A 20,675-nucleotide genomic window follows, 5' to 3' on the forward strand; every position below is an offset into this window, starting at 1 on the left:
ATTAAGCCTACATTCTTTTGTGTGACTGTACCTGCAGTTCCTCCCTGACTTCCATCACTTTCTCTCTCTGCCTGTCCTGTCTCTTCCTTACCAAAGCTGAGCTTCGACTGACGTAGTCTTTTCATTACATCTGAGTCAGTGTAAAAATAAAACAATACAATGTTATATCTTCAATGTTTTACTCAAATTGAAATGAAAGAAAAGCATTGCAACGTTTGTTAAAAGGTAATCCTTCTGACTTGGATGAATGTAATTAACTTTAGCTCTCTAGCTAGTTTATTCACGCAATTTAAACCAAAGTATAGCCTATAGCTGAAATATAAGTTAGTGTGCATGTTGTCGGGCATCCACTGACTAACGTAGAGCGTTCACACAGGATCTGCTGGTCATATGATGTCCTGATGAACAGAAACACAAGCAGCCCGCTGGACTCAGATCTCTAGATACCACATCACTCATTCGCTGCTCCGGTTCAAGTCCGGGCTGCGGTGGTTTGTTTGTCGTCTTCTTCTGTTTGCTTTAATCGAGGCTACGTAGTTGCATCAGTTATGCACCGTCAGTAAATGGAAGTACTACAAAGAATCCCGCTTAGTGCAATTATTTCACAAGTTTTGTTATATACACAGCTCGGAAAAAATTACCGAGGTCCGGAGCTCGGTGACCTCAATGGTCGATACGGCCATGGCTAATCAGACTGTAATGACTAGCAAACAGGAACACTGTCCAGAATTACATAACATGGATTACAGCTGGCTACACAAGGACCTCCAAAATATCACTGTTGCCCCAGAGACAACTAGTTGAAGAGTTGGCATGATGACTCTGTTTGGTCTTTCAATAACTGAGGGAAATATCTGTCCCTTTGGCTGCTACATTCTTCAAAATGTGCGTTGCTGACTTTGTCTGTCTGCCATTTGGAGTTGAACAGGTGGGGTTTTTGTGTGGTTTCAAACCCACATTTCCCTTGACTCCACCATTCTGTGACCTACCAATAGATTCTGCAATCACCAATTGTGATTAAACTACAGGAATTCGTCATTGATATTCCTAAAGGTCCCTTAAATGTAAGCAGGAAAAAACGTACCTTATGTAAGACTAATACATTATTATATCTAGAAGGTGCAACTGCAAGAAGTAAATGTAGATCTGTAGCACATAATAACTTATTGATAAAGATGGACCAGAGCGCAGTAGTCCTATTGAATAAACCAAGAGGAATCAGTCTTTAAATATTACTATCTGACACACTTAAGGCATTCAGTAGGTTTTTTTTACTTGATCCCATGACTATATTGTATCAAACCAGGGCAACAAATCAAAACCAAGAGCATTTTATCAGACATATATTAAGAATTGTAATCTATTATAGTGACATTTTAAGGCATACATACAAATGTTTCCTTTACAAAAGTTCACAGCAACATCAAAATGGGTCAACCAGCTGAAGCAAGGCACCTAAACAGGACCTTTTGTGTTTGTCATGATGATAACTTAAAGGTAGAGTACATATTTGGCACCAAAAACACAAAAACAAAAAGTATACAAATGACAAAAAGCTACAAAATATATTAAGTTCTCTCACTTCGCAATCATGTAAACACATTCCAAAAAGAGTGAAAGGCATGAACTGACACGCTGCAATGACCAGCAAACGCATTGTGTCGGGAAGTATGGTGAACAGCTTGAAGGGGAATAACAGTCAAAATGTGAGATTTCGGCACAATATTTATAATAAATAAACCTAGAAATTCTGCCATGGAAAAATGTGGGGTAATATATTAACTTAGCAGTATTCTCCTTGAAAGAGTAGATCAATCAAAGTTGTGGCACAATCCAATTGAATTGAAGGAACACAGTGCTGGAAACAGGAGTCTACATTCAGCGCTTCGAAATTTGTCTTGGCAGATGAGAAGCGCTATATAAATTAAATGTATTATTATTAATTTATTATTAGCAGTGTTCAGTGATCCTACACCACGCAGGGAGAAATAAATAGAAGATTCCAAGTTAGGGATATAGTCCTGTACACTCAGAAATGTGAGATACTTGCGCTGGAGACAACACAGCTGAATATAACACAGGGATGGAGACAACAAATAGAGTAGCAGATACAGGCCAATTATAGTTGAACATTTCTATGCTCATGGTAGATCCAGCTACCAGCACTCAGAATAAATAACCAGCCCCAGAAAGAGAATCATGTGGAGAATGTTTGCCATTTTAACAAGGGTGAGGGGTCAGACTTTAGATAGACTTTTTCTTTAAAGGGAGCATTCCGTCAGCTAGGGAATGTGAGTAGATTAGCTCCAGCATATCAGCGGAGGGAAGCAAAATGGTGGGCAGTCGCCATCTGAGGCCCCTGAACATTAACCCAGGATCTGGAAAATTAGACCCCGTGAAACACTGTCAATCCTCACAGGCTTTTTTAAGAGAGTAGTGAGCAGACGTCCTGCAGGCTTCGTATTCAAAGTTTCTAAATCTTCTTCTGAGGTGTGAGCAGGCCACACATTTATTTTTAACTGTTAATTTAGGTTATGTTAAACAGAATAATCCCCAAAAATGGCATGAAGAAATAGAGGATGCTTGTAATATTAATATATCCATTACTTTAAGAGGGCAGGCTCGCTACTGGACATTCAAAAATAAACTAAATAAATTATCCAGAGAAATGTATATAACTTAAGGGGAGCAGGGCAAGAAACGTCACATCACAATATGAGCAGCATTAACAAACATAAATACAATACATTACTACAAAAATGAAAACGCACAAAAACTGAATATTCGCATCAGCAGCCAGGTTCCTATCACAGTGCACAATACTGTCCAGGTAGCTTGGAGAATTATTTCTCTTCAGGCAAATGTCAGTTTGTGAACTGTGCAGCTGGAGGAAAGCTCTCCTCTCCAAACTGCAGCACATGCTGCTGGTGAACTCTTCAGATCATTATCAGACCATCAGCCTTCCTTTATGTGGGTTCAGATGTAAAGGAAGGTCTTTAAAACCTCAGGCTTGAGGTCTCTGTCATCACTGGCTGGCACTGTTCATATCATCTATAGTGGTCCTCAAATGAGGATTTCAACCACCTCTGCATCGGAGCTGCTGATCCTCTCACATGTCTTGAGTAGCTTCTCTGTGGTCTCTACTGTGAAGATAAAATAAGCAGGTTAGAAAAGCTGTTTGGTATGCTCAGGTAACTGCAATGCTGGTTATTTGCAACACACAACATGTTTAATTCTGAAGTTATTAGTCTGTCTGTAAACTGTATATATTATGGCCATTCTAGGTAAAAAAAAATGTAATAACCCAGCAGGGGGAGGAGGGTAATATTGTTCTAAACAATCTGAATTTACGAGATTCAATTATTTAGAAGGCTTCATTAATATAGAATATTACCCCCTACCTAGGCACTGTTTTTTTAACCCATAATTGTCCTAATACATATTACTGACCCAGGGTCTGTTACACTTTATATAACGGTCAAAAAGATCAAGGGCAGCCTGTTCAGCTGCACAGAGCAGGAGTGAACAAAGCAGTAAACCCACCAGAGGAAGCTGCTGAGATTACTTCAATGGGCTCCGGCTCCAGAGAGGCCTCTTCACTCTGGGTGCTGCAGTCCCTGCTGGGGGCCCTGGCCGGCCCCCCCATGCAGGGCTGGAGTCTCAGCGCAGCAGCACCTGTCTGGTCATCTGAGAGGCTCTTTCCTACAAATGCAGACAAAGGAAGGAGGCTGCTTAATTACATGCATCAACATTTACACACTCCTGAACATCTGCCCTCTGAGCTCTTCCCATGACTATTCTGGATCGGGCCAATCTGGAGTGAGAGGTGATATGCATTCCAGTTTAAAAACAAGCTGTACATTGAGGGGCATGAAAGGCTTGTCAATACTTGTTTTTAGGAAGTGCACATTCTGTCTGGCGTCAGCCAGTTGTCGCTTGATATAGCATGTGTCATTAAAGATTCTAAATTCCTTGGTGTTGTATGAAGCGTGGCGGGAAACATCTTTTAATCACCTTTACTCTCCGTGCTACTGGTCAAATTGTTGATGGAGGGGACCGACCTGGTGAGACGTAGTCCCTGTCTCTCCAGCTGGCCCTGCTCCCACCTGGAGCGCTGCTGAATGACTTTGATCACAGCGTCCTTCTCCAGGAGCTGAGCATGAAGTGCACGGATCCTAAACATATGCAAGACACCATTAGACCACAAACCAGAGAAGCAAGCTACTATCTAACAAATAAGGGGAATGATGTTTACCTGTTCTCCATCTCCTGATGTCTGTGACTAGATGAAGGCAGGTCTTCATTAAAACTGCTGTTTGGTGACTGTCGTGGAGAATGTTTGATGAGGTTTGTATCTCTGCATTTAAAATAGGAGACAGTTAAAAAACATCCCTAAACTTCAATACAATTTGAATAATCCAAAAGTGTTCGCGTTGCTACATTTCTCTATGTTTTATCGTACCTTTGTGCAGCAGCAGTGGCAGCTGCATCCATGGCAAACTGCCTCATGGTGCTCTCCTCCAGGTACTTCTGCTCCCACCTGGTGAGGTCTGCCTCCAGGGCCAGGACCCGCTCCTCCCGCTCCCTCAGCTGCTGCTGCAGCATGGAGGAGCTGGGCTCTGAAGACATGGGGTCAGCGGCCTGTCTATGAGACTGACATGATAGACAACCGCTCACATTAGGAAACATATATTTTTTATTTAAATGAAAATTTGACCTTTTGGAAATTAGACTTCTATAGCTCTTGAATCTGTAGGCTTAATATGAGAGCAAGAGCCAGTTAGCTTAGCTTAAAAATAAATAACAAGTATCAGGAAACTGCAAGCCTAAAAACAATTAAATTACCATTGGAGTCACTGGTAGGTTTTTCAATTGTGTTACTTTTGAACAAACCCAGGCTAGCTGTTTCCCAAGCTTTAGGGAATGTATGCTAAGCTAAGCCAATCAACACCCAGCTCTATCTTCACATTTATTATAAAGACATATGAGAGGGTATACATTTTTTTTCCTCTAATTTTAGAGAAAAAGTATTTCTTCCTAAGTTTTGAACCGGCCCCTCACCTGGTGGGCCCTCAGGCTCTTCAGCTCCTGCTCCAGCCGCGTGCGCAGCCGCAGCTCCAGCGTCTCTCTCTTCTCGCAGGCGGCCTGCAGCTGGGACAGCGCCCCCTGCAGCCGCTCCACCTTCTCCACATATGCTCTCTTCCTCTGCAGCTCCTCCACCAGCTGCCGGTTGCGGGCCTGTGTGGAGAGCAGAGCCTGCTCCAGCAGCTCCCCCCTCTGCTGGCACTCCTCCCCGGAGACACGCAGGTGCTGTACCTGCTTTTCCAGCTCCTCCCGCTCCCGCTGCTGCTCTTCATCTGAGGTACAGGAAGAGAGGAAGAAGAGGTGAATGGTGGTAGTAGTAACTACGACATGACTGGAAGATACTGTGTTAAGTGTGCTGTGGGAATGAGTCCGGAAACCTGGGAGTGAGTAAGCCCTTTTGGACTTTTGTGTTCCCTGGTCACAAAGTCAAGGTTTTTTATTTTCAAATAGGCCTTTGGGAAGATGACTGTAAACACAAACTTAAACGATTCTCATTAGATGTTCACAACATTAATGTCAGTACCCCTGCTTTCACATGCAAAGGTTGCTAACAAGTGGCTAAATGAGAACACAAAGGCTGCAGCTCTCTATAGCAGCCACAAAGAAGAGGTCAAATTAATGCTAATGATTTCACTATACAAAACTATTCAGTGGCTATTGATGGGTCAGTCAATGCACTACATAAGCTCAGGGAGTTACATTTTGAATGGAATGCGACCCAACAAAAGAAATTCACCATTGGGGTATGTGGTTCAACAACAGAGCATTTGTCACTTAGTTTTCTAAAATGGAAATAACTCACAACTACTTTACTGTACTGCAAACTTACACTCAAACATTTAAATGATCTAATATGCTTATCAAAAGCTAGTCCATATTTTAAGGAAATCCTTCAGAAGGGAAAGCCGGTGTATCTTTTGTGTCACTTTAAAAAGGGAGTTTGATTACACAACATGAGTGCATGCCTGTGGAGGGAATGCAGACTTCCTTTTATCCACTTACGCACACAGGCATAGCCTTGTACTGGGAACAGCTCTGGAATGCTTCTAGGGACGTGAAGTAAACAAGAAGCGGTCCATTTTGCAAAAAATATATACACAACACATCCCACTATTGTAATTTTAATGCAAGTATGCTCCTGTTGTTCCAAGATAAGTGTTTCCAGGAAAGGCAGATCATTAGATCTCAATCTTATGACTCAGGGAAATCATGTGGCTGTTTCAATACACAGAGAAGGGAAATGTTAATCCTAGTAGGTTAAAAAAGATGAGTAAACTGAGATCAGTTAGCTGTACTGGCCAGCACATCCCTGCACAGAGCAGAACATATTCAATAATTAGGTAAAGAAATTACCAAACAAGGAGAGCGGGCTGGCCAGAGGTCATCTTGAGTTGGGCCTGGACGACCCTAGAGTCCCGGACTCATTAGTTCCCTTTGAGGAGGGGAGTCAGCAGTGATGCAAAACTGAGCATCGGGGGAGGGGAGGCATTTTGTCGAGACAGACTGAATATCTAAAAAAATCTCTGGAATTCAGGCCATATTTATTATGGCTGTAAAAAATAGCTGCCGTCTAAGTGTCAAGAGTGTCTCTTAACATTAGAAATAAAGCCATTAGTGTCCCGACACAGGCCTTCATAACACCGCCTCACTGAAGGAGGAAACCAATCCCTCCTCTTCTATGTAGCTGCCATCGTCAGTTCACAGGGCACTGGGAAATGTCCAATCTCCATTTTAAAAAACATCCTCATGTCTTCCTACTATTTCCTCTCATGAGCCATGAAGTGATAAGACTGATTCTGAGTAACACATGAAGAACTCACTTTGCTCAAGCAGTTTAACAAAGACATGATGCCTCTGGTCTGAACACTCGGCCTCCTTAGCTGACCGTTGTTTGATAGCGGAATCAAGCTGGTCTGTACAGAAAAACAAAAAAAGATGATGGGTATACACAAATATTGATGACTTTTTTCATCCAGTCTCTGTATGTATCTGTCTATTTGTCCCTCTTAAAATCATTGCACTGGCACTTACACATACGCAATCACAACAACCCCACACAATAAAATGAACTGCAACTTCGCTAAAACATCCCACAACATGAGATCAAACATAATTTCTGTATTTTTTGTAGTTTATGCTGTAATACGCCATGTTTTAAATTCACAATAGTATGTTTTGGGATACTGTATACATTCTCAAAAACACCATCAATCTGACTGTCTGTTTCTACATATACATATGTCTTTGGTTGTTATCTTATCAGCAGATTATTGCCCATACACAGTCCTCTATTTAAAGCTGAGCATTTCCAACGATGGACAACACGTACCTCTCAGGTCTCTGTTAAAGTCGTGCATCCTCTTAATCTCAGCCTCCAGTTTATTCCTCAATGTTTTCTCCAGAGCCTCCCGCTTGGCAGAGCCTTTCATTAGGGTCTCGTATGCTTCTGATATCCTTTGAATCTCCAACTCCAACTGGGAAGAACATGGAAAAAAATTATCAGTCTCTGGGAGACATTCGTGGTCTGGATTGTGGTTCATGTTTTAGTTGCTCACATCAATAATAACAATTAGTCATCACCAGTATAAATGCCACCCTTTATTCTTTTTTTTTTACTGCTTTCAGGCAAATGGTTTTCTAACTATATGCAAAACTGTAAAGTGTGAATCAACATTCCTGAGTTAAAACTTGTGAGTCCGAGGTGTCAAGGTTTTTATCTCCTTTCAGGGCAAATTGCCAGCAAGTTTGAAAGGCAAAGTGTTTTAGGCAATCCTGAGGGGAAAACTCTCAACAACTTACTTTAGTAACTCACAAAAACTTACATTAATATGATGACTCCCCTAACTGCGGGATAGCTCATCCCCCTGTCACGTCAGTACATGTGCTTTCCTTGTTTTTACTATTTCAGCAGCTTGGTGTGAGCTCCGTTCATTCACTGCCTCTCCCCCTCACCTTCTGCAGCCGGGAGGCCTTCTCACTATAGACCTCCAGCTCCTTCCTGAGCCGCTCGTTCTCTTGCATCAACATCTGGGTCTGAGACAAGTTCTGGCCGGGGGCTGCGGGGGGGCTGTGAGCCACCTGTGACTGAGCAGACACAAAGCTGCCAGGAGAGAGAGATGTATTACCACGATGCTGAATAGCACAAGGCACAGGAAATACATAGAGAAAGCATTACTATCTGCAAGGATTATTTTCCTTATCTATTGATTAAATGTGTGGTCTGTATAATGACAGAATATGGAGTTTCTAGACGTGTAAGATTATATTTTTAAACGTCTTGTTTTGTCAACTGAAAGAAAGCTGAATGATAGATTTGAGAAAAGACCGTTTTTGAAATTTCTTTTTTTCAAATGTGCCTAAACGCATTTGGGGATAATACATGATTTAATTATTTATGCAGCCAAACTTTTTTGTTGGTGTATTTCTTAACATTTGTTAGTATTTTTTTTCAGTAACATAATTTGATTCAGTAACAGTAGTTTTAGTAAAAAAAACAACAACATTCCTGATAACTAGGGGGGCCATAGGGGGGTCCAAGCTCAGTGCTAAAGGGGCACTGGCCCCTGTTGGCCCCCCTCAGAACCGCCCATGATGGTTGTCCATCTTGTGTAATTACCTGTGATGCTGAGAGTAGAAGGGTGGAGGTGGCTCTCTGTAGAACTGTCCGTGCTCCTGTGAGTGGCTGAGCATGTATCCAGGAATCCTAGCAAACAGAGGGTAGTCCGGGGGGGGCCCACGCTGATCTGCATACTTTTGGGCCCCTGGCCTGTCAGCTGCCACAGTGTTTGTAATATTATACAGCTGTGGATAGCTGTGGGCAGACCCCAGGCTCTGCTGAGGAGCACTCCTCTCCAGAGAGAGCTGCATGAGCCTCTCACTGAGGGAGCGAGCGTGCTCCCTCTTCAGGTCCCACTGAGCCTCACTGTGACCCCCCATTATGTTCAAGTCCTGCTCGGCCTGCCCCTTCTGGGAGGTCAGGTACTGGGAGTGTGCCTTGGCCTCCTCATATGTGGGCAGCTCCTCTCCGTGCAGCTGGTACAGATGGCACCCCTGGCTCTCAGAATGCAGGAGGTCCCCCTGGTGCTCCTGGCCCTGAGGATCCTGTCGCGTGGACATCTGGATGTACTGGGTCTCCTCCTGTGTCAGGCTTTCCAGAGAGGAGCGGGGACTGCCGTGGCCCCCCCCGCCGCTGCTGCTGCCCCCCCGCAGGGCCTGCTGCTGGATGGCCAGGAGCGTGCGCGTGTCCGTCAGATTCCCGTAGCGCAGCTGCTCCTGGATCAGTCGGTGCAGGACCGTTCCACAGGAGCTTTCAGCAGTTCTCATCTCAGTCCGTGGGAAATTAGCAGAAAACTGTCTGGAGTTGGAGGTGACGGTCTCAAATCACAAATCTGAAGGGGAAATTATAATATTGATCTCATTAAACACGTCACAAAATTATTTTTTTTACAGTCCAAGCTAACATGCAGGACATCTGCATATTTGAAAGGCATGAAAAAGCCTTTTCTGCCATTTTTTCATGAACGACGTAATTAATCGATTATCCAAATAGTTGCCGTTTATCGGTCATCGACTAATTGTAGCAGGTTAAGTATTCCACACGCAGAAGCCTACATTTTTTCCCAAATTACTGCCAACTCTTTTATTGCTCAATGACTTGCTGTTAGCAGTGAGAGCAGGGTCTGCTGCTGGAAATACCCATGTCACTGATCTCAGTGCAGATCCACTTTTATTGATGCCCACACACTTAAAAGCATAACTTTGTTCAGCAGCCAGACAGAAAGGAGTGTGACACTACACTTTACTGACATAACCTCGGCTCGGAATCAACCGGAAACTCAAACTCTTTGAAACCAACTTAAAATGTGTTTTTGTTTTAATAACTGGGCCCATTCCGGAAAAGGTGCTGCTTCTTAAGGGTAAAATAAATAAACGAGATGTTCACCGGAACTGAAAAGCAATTCAACAGTCAAAAATGCGCCATGCACACAATCCGTGCTAAAGGGACTTCTGTTGTGAACTCCAAACACAAAGCAAGCGTTGGATAAAACTCGAGTAAACCATGTCAAACTTACCGAGCGATAGTCTCATCCCGCAGGAATCAGTTTAGGGTGCTGTAGTCTTTCAGTTTTCTGCTCATAAATTCAACAAAGTCCACAGGTTCCTCTCCTCCATGCGCGATGTGTGCGCGCCGGGGCCAGACTGCGCTCCGAGCTGCGCGGCACGGTGAATAACTGAGGCCGATTGTTCCGGGCCGGAATGAGAGGAATGCAAAGGCTCCGAGTCCCTGTGGGATCAAAAGCAGAGCACAGGGGAGGAGAGCGGGAGGAGGAGCAGAGGGGAGAGAGCAGGGAGAGGAGAGCAGGGGGGGGGGGGGGGGCGGCTGTCTGTATAATGGAAAATAGCCTGTTATTGTTTTTGTTGTGAGGTAGTTCGAGGAATGCAAGTCCCCGCTGCTCCTACTAAAGTCCTTACAGTGAGGAATGTTACTGAGGGTCTGCAGAATCATAAAATGCACCTTCAGTCATGAAGGTTTTATTGAAATGCTCAAGGAAACATGAGGGAGGATGTTAATAATTCAGGCTAAAAAAAAAAAAGATTTAAGCCAGAATTGTTGTTAATGTCATGTTTATATCAAATGATTGGCCTATCCATAGGAACAAAGTCGGAATTAGCCATGCTTTCTTAATACATATTTTATGGGCTATCTATTTTCGCCGTTTTGTCTTGTCTTATTGTTTCTTTTTCTTTTATTTAATGTTATTGTATGTTTCTCTTTTTTCTAAAAGCAGTTACCATTATCTATTTATACATTTATACATACTTCAGTCTATAATATGTCAGGAAATCCTCAGGTTAAATTCCCAGAAGCCTCAGAGGATGTATTCAAACTCCTTGTCTTGTGAAACGTGGCAAAGCTCGATGTCTTTCGGCTTAAACAGCAAATATGCTCACGTTGCAGGATCCGAACACAAAGAAACCCTGACCTTTTTGCTTGGTAAATGCTCAAAAAGATGACTTTCAAAAATTTGATTAGTATTCTCTAGATTGGCTCATGGAACAATAAACTGATATTTGTTCCTAAAAGTATTTTTAAAATGTGGTATTGAACCAAGAACTCATTTGTATTGTGTTGGTTAAAGCTGAACTGGTGGATGCGACCTTGTTTACATGATAGAAACACAGTCAAAGGTATTCTAACAACTAAACTGAGGCATGGGTTTATCATTATTTTTGAACATCTATTTGTTTGCATGTGCCTGGTAAATATTTAAGCCATGGCCCGTGCCAGTTAATTGCAGAGTGTGTCTGTGTGTGGACACGGAGGGAGGAGGTGGGATGCGAGGCACGCTGCCTGGCAGCTGTCTGTGGACTGAAATCCCCTTCCCCTCCTTTGATAAGAGCTGAGAGAGATGCATTGTTCTCCCCCAAAAAGCAGACATGATGGGGGCAGCCCTGCCATCTGCTGTTCACCCCTCCACCACTAGCACAGCTACACACTCACACACATATGTAGATGATCAGCTGGCAGTGGGGGTTGTAGTGTTGGATAGTAATGTCATTGATGGCAGCCGTGAAAAGGATCATCCCAATGGTGGCGGAGGTTGTTGGGTGTTAGCAAGTCTGGTCTTGTTAAGGCCGTGCAGTCAGCAGGAAAAAAAGAGCAGGTGTCTTTTTCAAACAATCAAACGTCCACCTGCTCATTTGCATGGCAGTTAAAGTCCAACTGTTTCTGAAAAATGCTGATTTCCTTTACAACTGATACGATTCTACAGGGTTCTGCCATTTCAGGATTCATCTGGATTCATTCATCAATTGTCTATTGTTTTCACTTGTACTTGTTTTATGGTGTGAGCTGAGCTGTGCTACGTTTTGTATGTTTTGTTTTGTTTATTTGCCTGGACAGCACATTGGTCTGGAGGTTTAAAGTGCTATATAAATAAAGCTGTATTATTGTATCCAACATAAGCAAGAGGTTTGGATCACATTGCGTTCTCGCATTATGAACCATGTAGGCTATTCAAGATGTTATGTACTGTGCAGCAGCTTGCTTTGACATGTTCAGAAGAATTGCTTATTCAGTTTGTTCCCCAAAGTTGAATAAAGAGCGCAATACCTTCCAATAGCTGTCAAACAAAAAATATATATATAAGGATCCAGCTTTTGAATTTAACAATAAGTGTGGAAACAAACATTTGTATCAGCACGTGTTACACGCTGTGTCTTGTTTGTTTCATTTGTGTAAAAACAAAGCGTGGAAACACAAGTTGTGCTTTTTGAGGGGTGTACGTCCTTCCTTGACCAGGACCAGACACTTCCTGGAGTTTTGTCTTCACCATAAGATTGTAAGGCAACCAAAATGGACCCCGAATAGAATTCCCCAAGATCAAGAATTCATTTGCATCATATTCATTTGGTTTCTGAATAATCTGAACATTTTGGTCAGACCTGTCACATTTGGGTGAACGCCCCCTCAAGACTGGACGTCTATGAACATTTCGGTACAGCCCTTGCCAGGCTTACGTCATAACAACTAGAACAACACCTCTTCTTTGTTGCGTACAAGTTGTTTCCTCATGACGACATAAAGCTCATGAAACTGTAAAGGAACCACACACCACTAATCTCTACTCTGAAACTAAAAACTGATTTCAGCAACAATGGGACGCATTGATAACGATGCTGCCCTGCTTTATGTCATCAAGCTCAGTTTGATGAACCTCGTGGAGGTGAAGTGTGTCATGTCAGCTTAACTGTATTTTAAGTCAAACTGGCACTGATGAAAGTATGAAATCTATCAGCTCCTGCTAACCATCACTGGATTACTTTGAAACTAAAATAAGTCATTAATTATCTCAAGTTTTGGAGTTAAGGAGTGTAATATATTTTATTTCGGAACAGTTTTGTAGATTTGTACAAACATTAGGAATTGTTAGATGGTAACATCCAATTTAATCTTAAAAACCTAAAATTGGGTCTCCTGGTTTAGATTTGTTTGTGTTATGGCAATGAGAAAGATGAGTACGATGTTTGGCTTTACAGTCATTCACTTAAAAATATCTAACTGGCGACACAACAAGGTTTGAAGATTTCTGTGAGATACATTCAAGGAACGGAGAGAGACTGTTGACGAGCTGGCCACAGGACAACGGTGTTTTTATCTTTTGGCGCTTTCTGCAGGCCATGGCTAAACGGTCCGTGTACTTTTTGTCAGTTTGATTTTTCGTTTAAACCAAAAGCTAAAAAACGGAAATACCAGCCTTTTTTCGTTTTTGATTTAAAACGAAAAAACGGAAAACCAAAGCCGTTTTTCCGTTTTTGTTGTCTGAACCCAAAGACGGATAACGAGAAAACATAATTAAAAAAAGTTAAGTGTACGTTTTGTTAGTTAGATTTTTTGTTTTAACCAAAAAATGAAAATACCAGCCTTTTTTCGTTTGAAATCAAAAACGGGAAACCAAAGCCGTTTCCCAGTTGTTGTTGTGTGAATCAAAAAACGGATAACAACAAGAACTAATACAAAAAACGGTCTGATTTAGTTTTTTGATTTACAACTTCATTCAATTTTCCGTTTTGTATTGAAGAATGAAGAAAAGCAGTCCGGTGGACCGGAAGTTAAAGAACATATTTCAAAATAAAAGACACGAGGATATGCTGTAAAAGTTAAATCCTGGAATCCAGTGTCCAGCTTATTGTTTTTCTTCAACAAGTTTGACTACATTGAAAGACAGTACAGTATGTGCATTCTTAATGAACATACTTTGTATTGTGTATGTGTCAGGGTGTTATGCTACAGGTCCATGAAGACAGGCCCCACAGTGAGTGCAGGATGAAGTGTTGTTACTGTCTTAGTTACCGTCTGGTTCAACATGTTCCTGGGGATTTGGCTCATTTTAGACATGTTAGACACAGCCAGTAGTAAAACATCAACTTTAATAACTAGCACAAGGTAGTTTCTCCTCAGAAATGGACTGACTGGTCTGTCTGTGCTGCACAGAGGTCACAGTTGTGTTTTGTTCCTGTTCTGTTGTTAAAGAGTTATTTTTCTTCGTTCATAGTATGAAAGTGAATCAATTCATATCAGTCTGTATAAGAAGTTGTAAGTATAAAAAACATCTAGGAACAAAGATATGACTTTGTATTTACTCCTTAAAATAACACAATGTTATTAAACCAACATCTTACTCTAAAATAAATAATACAAAGCAAACTGAATACATATTTATTTTGTTTCTCTTCTTACAGGTGGGGCTGAAAGACTCGACCGACCCCCGTTGAGCTGGAGCATCATGGCTGCAGGTGTGACGTTTGTTAATCTCCTGCTCCAGTCACATGAATCCCAGTGGGTCCCCAGTACTCAGCTGTACAGAGCAGAGCAGCAGTGGTACAAACCAAGAACTATGGCAATTCTATAGTAATTTGAATACTAAAACTACACACTCATCATGTCTCATACACTCATCATCTCATCATTTCTATATCTTGCTTAGACCCACAGTGTGTAAAACCAGGCCCGGTAGAGAACATGGCTGGGATGTCCACAAATCCAAAGTAGAGAACAATGTCAGAGAAGGTAAGGTGAGAGATAAGTAGTTATGTGAAAGTAAGCTATGCACACAGAATAGCTTGTCTTGATGTCTGTGAATTTGCTTCAAATAGGAGAAGCACACTATCCAAAGACATCAGTGGAGAGCTGCTGGATCTGTCTGCCCTCAAGGTGCCAGAGATCTACAAGGCTTCACCGCTGCTTCTGCACCATAGGTATCACCTGTGAGGTGCTACTAGTGGACTCTGCTCTCTGTAAAGTTCAAGCTGGCAGTCGCTTGTCATATGAACATCACCATGACAGCTAGAATTCATACCGCTGCCCACCCCGGCCAGATCAACCACTGGCTTCTACAGGCTACAACCATCTGCATGTGTTTTTGTTGTTGTGAACATCAACAGCTGCCCTTCAGGGGATAGTTCTGGTCTTTTGAAGTGGGGTGGTATGTGGTATATATATCCATAATCGGTGTACTACCTACAGTAGTCGTGTAGAGAAACATACAGGAGCCCCGGCACAGCAGAGCCATGTACTGCTGAGGAAGTGGGCAGAAGCAACATTTATTTTATCCACCCAAAAAAGCGATATCAGTTTAAGTGTACGTTATTTAACGCTTAAACTGAAATCGTTTTTTTCAAGTGGGCCTTCATTTTTGGATGGATAAAATAGGTTTTGCTGCTGTGCTGGTACTCCTGTCTCTCCTACAAACTGGGGTCATGCCAACCGCTGTCTACTGGAGGTTATACACTGACTGGATAAGAACCTCATACAGCCCCACTTAAAAAATAACACACTATCATCTTAAAGTCTCTTGAGGTCACCTAAAGAGGAAGATATGCTGATTCAACACATATACAGAGACAGTGACATGATCCAAGAGACAACAGACCTCTGTGTGTCTCTACCTACATTCACAGGTGCCTCAAATGTCTGTTGATATATTACGATTAATTTCAATAAACATGTATGTTGAGAATTATGTCTGGTGTTTCTTAAATCACTGCAGTTGTTCAGAGTCATGAGATACAGATAAATAAAGTAATGATCATATTTGTAACCGACTCAAAATCTGATCAAGACAAAAAGGTTTTTTATGTTCAGTAACATTTAACAACATTCAGTACGAATAACTTTTTTTAATGGCTTTATTAATTTAACACAATAGCACACACAACTCCACAACCCCCCCTAACCACACAAGATGAACAAACTGAACCAAAAACAAAGACAAAGCTCTAATCCGTAATAATATCCCTTAAGATATCAATGACTTCTTCCATCCCTGTCATTTCAAAAAGTCTCCCTGGGAAAGACTCATCCCTACAGTTAGGGCAGTGAGGCGAGTTCTCTGTCCATTCTGTTATGCACGTCCGGCACCCAACCAGGCTACGGCAGCACGGTGCCACCACGGGATTTTCCATGACATCTGCAAGAATACATGTTTTTTTATTAGACCAATTTCAAAAAAATATTGTGATGGTAGTCTCAAGCAGTTTTCATCTGACTCATATTACCTGTTAATGTTACAGTGTGTAATATATATGTTTTCCCATATACTTTAGTCGCTGGGAATATCAGCATTAAATGTTAGATAGTTATTTTTCAAAAATGCAGGCATGTACATTTTATTTACATTATTTCTTCGTAATTTTGATTATTTTAGTATGTGATAACAATATCTGACTAAAGTCAGCAGTGATTTCCATTTTAATGGGATAACCCCTTAAACTCAGATTTTCCGATAAGGTTCTCTTGTATATCGGTGTATCTCCGTATGTGTTTTTAAACCCCTTGTTCCATATTGTAGGACTCTAACATCCATGTGTGTATCTGCTAGTTGCAGCATCATTGCAGCCACATCACACTTATATTGAGTACAAGTTTCAAGTCAAGATGCCATTGTTTTAAGGCTGCAAGATTAAATCAAACAGAAAATAACTACATGTAATTTATACACATCTCCCTGTAATGCAGCATGTATATATTTGTTATTTTCTGAATCCCAGGTATCTGCACTAGAATCTAAAATAATCCTTGTGGCTTTGGACAAAGATTGTCAGTTCAGTGTGTTTGTAATGATGAACCCACTAACGGGACTGACCAGTTTGAAGAGTATAATGCAATTACTTAAATTAGAAAATCTTTCGAATATGGCTAGTTTGTGCAGAATTAGTATGCAAGTTACTAACCTCGGCATATAAGGCACTTAAATGTGGACTTGACGGTGGACACCTGTTCAGTCGCAGGGCCTGTGTGATTACTGGCAGCTCCTCTGCTGCCAGCACCAGCTCCTCCACCTCCTCCACAGTATCAGAATCAATACCACTGGGGGGTTAACAAAAGTGTTAGTTTAGACGCAACACATCACACACATTCCCTCTCCACATAAATGATTTTCATCCTGCAACGTGTTAATATTTATTCAGCATAATATAGGTCATCATTACTTCATGTAACTTATTTATGACTCTGACTTCACTTTATTTTCCAACTATAGCATTACTATATTGTTTCTGACCGAAATCTTCTCTGTCAATATTTGCTTGTGTTGTCACTTAGTAAGGTGGTGTTCAAACCGGGTATATGCAGGAATCCTGAAGTCAAATGTAAAACCTTTTAAGACCTTTTTTAAGACCCTTTCCATACATTTTAAGACCTCATCGCCACTTGGAGTTCTAATTGGCGACACACTTTACCTCACATTTACTATATACAGTATTGATTGTCCTTCCTCCTTATCTTCCAACCATTTGGACGCAAACTTGCATTTCCCCATAACGATGTTGTTTAACAACCGGCGTAAACGGAGCTTCGCACGCTATCAAGCAGTGAGCGCGCGATGTCCTTCAGATGACGTCAAATCCAATGGGATGCCATAAATAAACTACACAGAATCACACTACACACCTACGCAATGATTACATTCAGGCAGACTGTAGAATACAACCTCTTTGGACCATTTATATACTTTATGAAAACAAGCTACAAAATGTAATACCTTGGAAAATGCCGTTTAATACTTTTTAAGACCCCGCGGACACCCTGTCAAAGGTGATTTGAAATTAACATTCAGATGAACATGGGGAGACTATGGTCTGCGTTTTTAAACGAAGGGAAATAACTCTTTAACAACAGAACAGGAACAAAACACAACTGTGACCTCTGTGCAGCACACACAGACCAGTCAGTCCATTTCTGAGGAGAAGCTACCTTGTGCTAGTTATATTAAAGTTGATGTTTTACTACTGGCTGTGTCTAACATGTCTAAAATGAGCCAAATCCCCAGGAACATGTTGAACCAGACGGTAACTAAGACAGTAACACTCCATCCTAAACTCACTGTGGGGCCTGTCTTCATGGACCTGTAGCATAACACCCTGACACTAAAATACAAAGTATGTGCATTAAGAATGCACATACTTTCCCTCCTCTGTCTTTCAATGTAGTCAAACTTGTTGAAGAAAAACAATAAGTTAAACATTACAGAAATAAAAACTTAATTACTCACCCTCCTAATTGTAAGTACAACTTGAAACATTTCTGCCGCTTGCTGCTGGGTGCAGGTGGAAGTAGGGCGACATTTCTGTTCACATCGCTGACATTTGTCAGAGGCAAATCTTGTAGGTATCGCAACAAATATGATGTTGTCACGCAGCGAGAAGCTGGACACTGGATTTACCAAACAACTACACACTCTTATGTACATTATACACGTTATTCAAAACCGACAGCCTGTGTGTTGTTTGCTAAACACTGCCATTGAAATACCACACTCAATTATCAAACTCCTGCCCCCAGAATGCACATGTTAAAAGCCATGTAACCAATTAGATCAGTTAGAAACCTGAGCTTGAACACATTGTTGTGCACAACAATGGAGGCCACTTTTGGAGAAAGAGTTAGAGGAAGAGGTAAATGCAAGCTGTATGTTGTCTTCAGTACCATACAGTAACTATGTTCATGTCATCTTCACTCTTAGTAAAGTCATTTTGTCTGATACTGTTATGAGTATTGAGAATAAACCTATTTGTGTGTTTCCACATTGCATGTGTTCATTGATTCATAGTCCATATTTACAGCGTGCTACAAATGAAAATGCCTACAGCTTTGACTTGAATGTCTTGTTTATTAATCAACTAATGGACAGTGATTCAATTCAGTTCATGTAAGCCTCCCACACACATTCCTCTTTTGAGCGTCTAGTGATTATGGCCTGCATGTCTTTCTGTTGTAACTCAGCTGTCAGCTTCTTAGCAGTTTAGACAAACATCAAATTCATAATGTAGACTAGTTGGACAAAATCATGCTCAACTGTTCCATTACTGTATGAACTGTTTTAGGCGTCGACTGATATATTGTTCTCCCACTTGCTGTTGGGTGCAGGTGAAAGTAGGATGACAGTTCTGTTCACATCGCTGACATTTGTCACAGTTAAATCTTGCAGGTATGCAACAAAAATGACGTTGTCACACACCAACAAGCTGGACTGCATACTTGTATTAATCTCTAAACGCATATCTGCATGTGAATGCAGAAATACACTTATCCTCGTCCATGGGCGCGGGAAGGGGGGTGCTGAGGGCGCTGCAGCACCCCCTAGCGGCAGGCAGGGGGTGCGGAGCTCCCCTGTCTGAATTATTATTTGACGGTTATTGCTGCTCCCGCTGTGCATAATCTGTGTAATATGTAGCCAATAAATTCCACATTGTTGGTAAAATGATATTTTGGCCTGCCCCGAATGTTTTTTCTGTAGCCCCGGACAATTCTACCTCAATAATATAATACATTAACCGTGCTTTACGTGAACCTCATCAAGACACTAGAAAAGACGGCAGAACTGTAATTTCCCGTGTTCAGTGAATGCAACAGAGGCAAGACACCAGACCAATCAGAGAGTTGGATGGAAATAAAAGTGTGCTTGTGTCATTCAAGCTCGCGGCTCTGTGTGTGTGCGGAAATAGCGCATTTAGTGTGTGTGAGAGAGGGGGAGAGAGAGAGGGACCGGTGCCAGCAGCAGGGACCGTGTTGTTAGCATCTGGTTAGCTAGCTGCACTAACGGACATACGGAGCTGTTTGTTCCACAACAAGCTGGAGGAGAGCTCTCCTCTCAGACTGAGAGGCTCAGGTGAGCTAAAGGACTCTCTGAGTGTTTAGATAGTTAACTTTAGTCTAAGTTATCTCAGTGGGTCTCAAACGGTTTGGTCAAAAATTATTCAAAATGTTATTTCCGCGGCACACCTTCATATGATCATTATAGTTATAAAAAAAATAAGAGAATAAAGGAAAAACAATTATGAAATACTATATGGCAGTAAAACAAGAATACAGTTTGAAAGGGGAGTGATTTGTAAAATATCCATAAAGAAAAAGAACATCTGCTTACAGTTGTGTTTCATCTGGGTGTTGAGAGATGTATCCATCGATCTCTTAATGTTGCTCTCAAAGGGCACCAGATTGATGCTTTTAACTTCAATATTTAAAAAAAATCTTCCCGGGGGAGCATCCCCCCGGACTCCCCTAAAGGAGGTGAGGTCCGCTCCCCACTCGTAAAAAATAGCACTTTACCCCTGCCTATATGCCGTGAGCTGATTATCGAGCCTTCATTGTAACAGTCGCGGGTTTACTGTGTGTTTGCGTGTGGGGAGTTTTTTTGTGCGTGCTCTATAGTGCCCGTAATAGTGTTCACTGGAGTCCAGCACCTCAGCACCCCCACTCAAAATACCTTCCCGCGCCTCTGTCCTCGTCAGACTTCTGGGTTACGGCCCATCTACACTACAGGCATGAAAAAATCTTGAAGCTGGGCGTGTCTGAAGCTTGGCGATTTTTTGCGAGCAACCAATCACATGAATCTCCCGCCCCCGACATACAAAGCAATAGCAATGTTAAAACGAAGTAAACTGGATATAAACTCTCCAAACAGGCGAAAAAACTATCAGTTTCACCCACTGTCTCTGCCACCTCCCTCCATGCCTGGTTCCTCCGGTTTGTATCCCGGTAAATAGTTCCGGTCGTAAAGAACCGGCTGATTTGCTACCGTAATATCTCG

At 41.8% G+C, this 20,675-nt stretch overlaps 1 protein-coding gene and 1 long non-coding RNA gene across 2 annotated transcripts in view; one reads left to right on the forward strand and one right to left on the reverse strand.

Annotated features, from left to right (window-relative positions):
* LOC307034949 overlaps window positions 1–15,481 on the forward strand; it is a 26,691-nt gene extending 11,210 nt beyond the window's left edge. Inside the window, exons 2-4 of the long non-coding RNA XR_013806999.1 lie at window positions 14,329–14,467; window positions 14,574–14,656; window positions 14,743–15,481. This is a non-coding gene — a long non-coding RNA (uncharacterized lncRNA). The remainder of the gene's footprint in view (window positions 1–14,328; window positions 14,468–14,573; window positions 14,657–14,742) is intronic.
* Window positions 1,299–10,328, reverse strand: amotl2a (angiomotin like 2a). Its single transcript, XM_079683150.1, has 11 exons — window positions 10,158–10,328; window positions 8,702–9,473; window positions 8,038–8,185; window positions 7,415–7,559; window positions 6,906–6,998; window positions 5,062–5,357; window positions 4,463–4,653; window positions 4,256–4,357; window positions 4,015–4,175; window positions 3,544–3,702; window positions 1,299–3,143 (listed from the first exon to the last, which is right to left on the reverse strand). Exons 2-11 carry the CDS (start codon window positions 9,406–9,408, stop codon window positions 3,064–3,066), a joined length of 2,082 nt encoding a protein of 693 aa, XP_079539276.1. The 5' UTR covers window positions 9,409–9,473; window positions 10,158–10,328; the 3' UTR covers window positions 1,299–3,063.
* Window positions 15,482–20,675: the final 5,194 nt, after the last annotated feature.

The sequence above is a fragment of the Notothenia rossii genome (assembly GCF_949606895.1).
Source record: "Notothenia rossii genome assembly, chromosome: 1".
Taxonomy (NCBI): domain Eukaryota; kingdom Metazoa; phylum Chordata; class Actinopteri; order Perciformes; family Nototheniidae; genus Notothenia; species Notothenia rossii.